We start from the raw sequence: 4,294 nt of genomic DNA, 5'->3' as shown, positions 1-4,294 counted from the left end.
TATCAAGACTATGGAACAAAAATTCTACTTATGTCTTTTTCATATGAAAGGTAACCGTGTTCCAACTTCTTCTGTACCATTTGTTTGTTGAATTACATATTAGAATATAATTGGTACGTGATAAACCGACATATATACGATGTACATACATAGTTAGACCGATATATCGGTGAAGTTCACTATATGTAGATAGCGGTCCACCCTACCTCATTTCTTTGGCTAGCTCCGCCACTTCTTAGTGTTGTGGTGGCCGGTGGGATTGTGAGTGGCCAAGTTGGTTAGTCTGGATGAGATGACTGACATTCCTGCTGCTATGTGCCTATGTGCGTTGCTGCTGGTGATTATATCTGATCATTTAATCATGAGTTTAACACTTGAACATTTAAAACACTTATGCAGTGGATTATTGTTTATTTGTCTTGTGTTCTTGGCTGGTTGTGAATGTAAATTTGTGATATGCTCATTTTCATGAAGTCACATCTTACATATGTTCTCGGGTACCCATGGGTACCCAATACCCGCATGGGCATGGGTATGGGCACAGAGTTGTACCGTGCATGGGCATGTGATTCTTAATGGGTACGATTTATCCTAATGGGCATGGGTTTGGTTGAGCAAATACCCATCGGGTAGAAACACATTGCCATCTTTACTCGGAGCTTGCTTGCTGCTAATTAATATGTAGGAAAGAGGGTGCAGAAAGACAACTCGTTGGCGACGGGATACAAGATGGGGAGAATTCCTTATTTGACACTGGGAAAATGAGTCGTTCCTTTCTTGGCCCTGAAATTTTCTTCGTTCCCTATTTGACACTCACTTCAACTTTCGTTCCTAATTTGACACTGCCATCAAATCCGTTAGCTAACGGTGTTAACTGACCGTTAAAAAGACATTTTTGCCCCTAGAAAAAAAAACGGCGAAGCAAATTTGAGAGAAAAAAAACCTACGCCCGCCTCTGATACATGCGCCCAGCTACAAAAAAAGGCGCAGGTTTTTTTTTCCTCTCAAATTTGCTTCGTCGTTTTTTTTTCTAGGGGCAAAAACGTCTTTTTAACGGCCAGTTAACACCGTTAGCTAACGAATTTGATGGCAGTGTCAAATTAGGAACGAAAATTGAAGTGAGTGTCAAATAGGGAACAAAGAAAATTTCAGAGCCAAGAAAGGAACGACTCATTTTCCCAGTGTCAAATAAGAAATTCTCTCTACAAGATGTCATGGAACCTAACGACTCTCTCACACACACAGCTCTTTTGTTGCTCTCCATCGGTTTCATTCTTTTTTGTTTTTATTTCTTCTCTCACGTACAAGTCAACTAGTGGTTTGAGACTGTTGGGGACACCCTTAATATGGTAAGCACATTTTAACAAGTAACAATGCATATATGTAAGATACAAATCCACATGTTTATAATGTAAATAAAGAAACAAAACTAATAAAGCACCAATGATACATGAAAAGCACAAAGTCCCTATGTGAAGATTTCTACATCCGACATTAAGACGGAAAGGCCCATTATTTGATTTCTAATGTTACATCTACGATAACAAGACCACTATGACGAACATCATGTCGGGCTCATATTGCTCTGAGCTTAAGCTGCGCACCATGCATAGGATGCATTGTTATCACTGTATGCGGCGCATGAGTATACGACGGCGCGAGCCCAAACTCAAACCGCTGAAGGATCATGCACAGCGCCATCTTGGCCTCTAGCAGCGCGAAGTTCTGGCCGATGCAGATGCGCGGCCCCCAGCCGAACGGGAGGAACGCGCCCGGGTCCTTGGAGGCCTTGGAGATCCCCTCGGCGAATCTGTCGGGCCGGAACTCGTGCACTTCGCTTCCCCAGATATCTGGGTCATGGTGGATGAAGAGCACGGGCAGCTCCAAGATCACGCCAGCGGGGTAGGTGATGCCGCCGATCTCCATCTCCTTGTATGTTTTCCGGACGAAAGAAATGGCCGGCGGGTACAGCCGGAGAACCTCATAAAGGACCATAGTCACCTGCACGGCCATATACGTTGCCATTTTATTACACATATTTTTTTGCATTGTAGCTACCAGCAGGAAAAAGAACAAGTAATCTGAAGAAGTACTCACGATTTTGAGGCGGCTTAGGCCTTCGTACTCGGGCTTGTCTTTACCAAACAGGCCAAGGACTTCCTCCCTCGCACGGTCCTGCCACTCTGGGTGCATGCTGAGTACAACCATTGTCCATGTGAGCAGCACTGACGTGGTCTCCATTCCTGCGAAATAGAATACCTTGCACTCCTCGATGACATCTTGGATCGTCATCCCCATGCCGGTGGATTGGCTATTATCCCCGTCTGTGTCTTTCATGTTTGTCTCCAGCAATAGACCCAGTAAGTCATCTTTGGTGCTCTCGCCTTGTTTCATTGCTTGAATTCTTTTCCCAATTATATCTCGCAGAATTGATTCAACCTCTTTGTTGTTTCTGCGCATCTTTCTGTTGTTTGCCGTAGGCAAGGACCTGGCAAAGGTAAACCCGATCCGTAAACATTTTATTTTATTTAGTATACAGGAGAACTAAATTGTTCGATAATCAGAGTCTACGTTTGAGGAAAAAAAATGTTCCCAGTTAACTGTTTAATCAGTGGTAAACAGCAAGGAAGTTGAAGCAGTACTAACTCACATGTAACCAGGAATCATAATCTTTCGAATGTTCGTCATGACAAGCGAAGCTTGCTCCGCTTGTAGCTGGAAAATCCTTCTTCCTTCATGGTAGCTGCTGCTGAACGCAGTGCGAGAAATGACGTCTCCAGTGAGGTTCTGCAGCTCAGGCCAAACATCCAGCTCGCACGAACCGTCAGAGCCGAGGGACTCCGCCCATCTGCTTACCAGCTCTTCGCAGCACGCAGAGAACGCTGGCAGCATGCGCTGCACAATTCGCAGTAACAAATTCATTCCAAGAATCATTTACATGATGCAATAATATATACAAGAAAAGGAAACGAAATTAGCATCGTATCAGAAGTTTTGTGTGTACCTTGAGCTTCTCAAGATGGAAAGCAGGAGTGAGGATCCTCCTGTGTTTGACCCACTTCTCACCCTCGTGGCTGGCCACGCCGTCGCCCAGCATCTTGGACAGCGCCGGGAACTTGAGCTTCTGGAAGTGGCCGAACTTGTTGGACAGCACGTCCTTGGCCAGCTCAGGATCGACGATGGTCACCTTGGGGCTGGGGCCAAACCAAGACATGCTCGTCTTCCCGTGCTCCTGGACAAGCTGATGCACAAACGGCGTGACCCGTTGTGCGATGTCGTGGCAACGCAGCGGCAGGGGCTTAGACCAGGCCTCCTTGGCCAGTCGGCCGTATTCCTTGAGGTCGCCGGCGGGGAATTGGTACGACGTGCCGTGGATGCCCTGTGCACGCAGCGCGCGCTCCAGACGCCGAGGGTGCCACCACAGCTGGTGCAGGAGCCGCCCGGCCTGCCACAGGAGCACCAGGCTTGTGAGACCACCGAGCAGGATGATCCATGGCACTGAGGCTGCAGCGGCAAACGACGCTTCAAGAACCATTGCTTTGACGAGAAGATAGAGTGGTATAAGAAAGAGACTGTAATTGTAAGCTAGTGCGATCGAGTGGATTTGACTTGAGATGGGTATGGTACGGCATTTGGGGTCAGGTTAAATAGAGGTGCCGCTTTGGCTGGGCTAATCTCTTGTGCTCATTTGTTAATTAAGATGAGTGCGAGACTGATGGCAATCTGGTCAGCCATGCCCATGCCTTGCTCCGAAGGTACTTGGTGGAGAAGGTATTGCGATGCGAATATGAAACATTGGATTGGTGAGGAGTAGGGGCAATGACACCCGATCGGGCCGCAGACGGCGCACCGGCCCTTTCCTCGCTGCTTCCTCCTGTTGGCTGTTGCTATGAGCTCAGAGTTTGTCTCTAAGACTGCATTGACTTCGAAGCAGGGCAAAGTCAGACTGCCATCTTATCATTCCTATTTTTAATTACTAGCCCCCCACATGCTCGGCATTAGATGTTGATTTATGTTAATACCTATAAGTAATTTAAAAAAATACTTATATTAGTTGGAACATTTTTTTTCATTTTATTCATTTTGTACCACAATTGGCATAATCGATACTATGTAGTTCCGATACACTTACCTACTAATCTATATGCTTTTTCATCTGTATTCATAATTTGTTGATCTTTGGAAGGCACCTCTATTTATTTTGAATATGCGGTTAGTTAAAACCTTAGTTTAACCTATAGTGGTTCTTACGTTTCTTGTGAAGATGCCAAAAGTCTATATTTTGATTTTTCAG

The 4,294-nt window shown here is 45.7% G+C and overlaps 1 protein-coding gene across 1 annotated transcript; it reads right to left on the bottom strand.

The window, feature by feature from the left end:
• Positions 1–1,377: 1,377 nt before the first annotated feature.
• LOC136458542 (cytochrome P450 CYP72A616-like) lies at positions 1,378–3,631 on the bottom strand. Its single transcript, XM_066458491.1, has 4 exons — positions 3,005–3,631; positions 2,651–2,895; positions 2,098–2,488; positions 1,378–2,001 (listed from the first exon to the last, which is right to left on the bottom strand). The coding sequence occupies exons 1-4, from the start codon at positions 3,533–3,535 to the stop codon at positions 1,576–1,578; spliced, it is 1,593 nt and encodes a 530-aa protein (XP_066314588.1). The 5' UTR covers positions 3,536–3,631; the 3' UTR covers positions 1,378–1,575.
• Between the last annotated feature and the right edge of the window lie 663 nt (positions 3,632–4,294).

Source organism: Miscanthus floridulus, chromosome 6, assembly GCF_019320115.1.
Source record: "Miscanthus floridulus cultivar M001 chromosome 6, ASM1932011v1, whole genome shotgun sequence".
Taxonomy (NCBI): Eukaryota; Viridiplantae; Streptophyta; class Magnoliopsida; order Poales; family Poaceae; genus Miscanthus; species Miscanthus floridulus.
The sequence above is the reverse complement of the archived record's forward strand: the minus strand, read 5'-3'. Positions and strand labels throughout refer to the sequence as shown.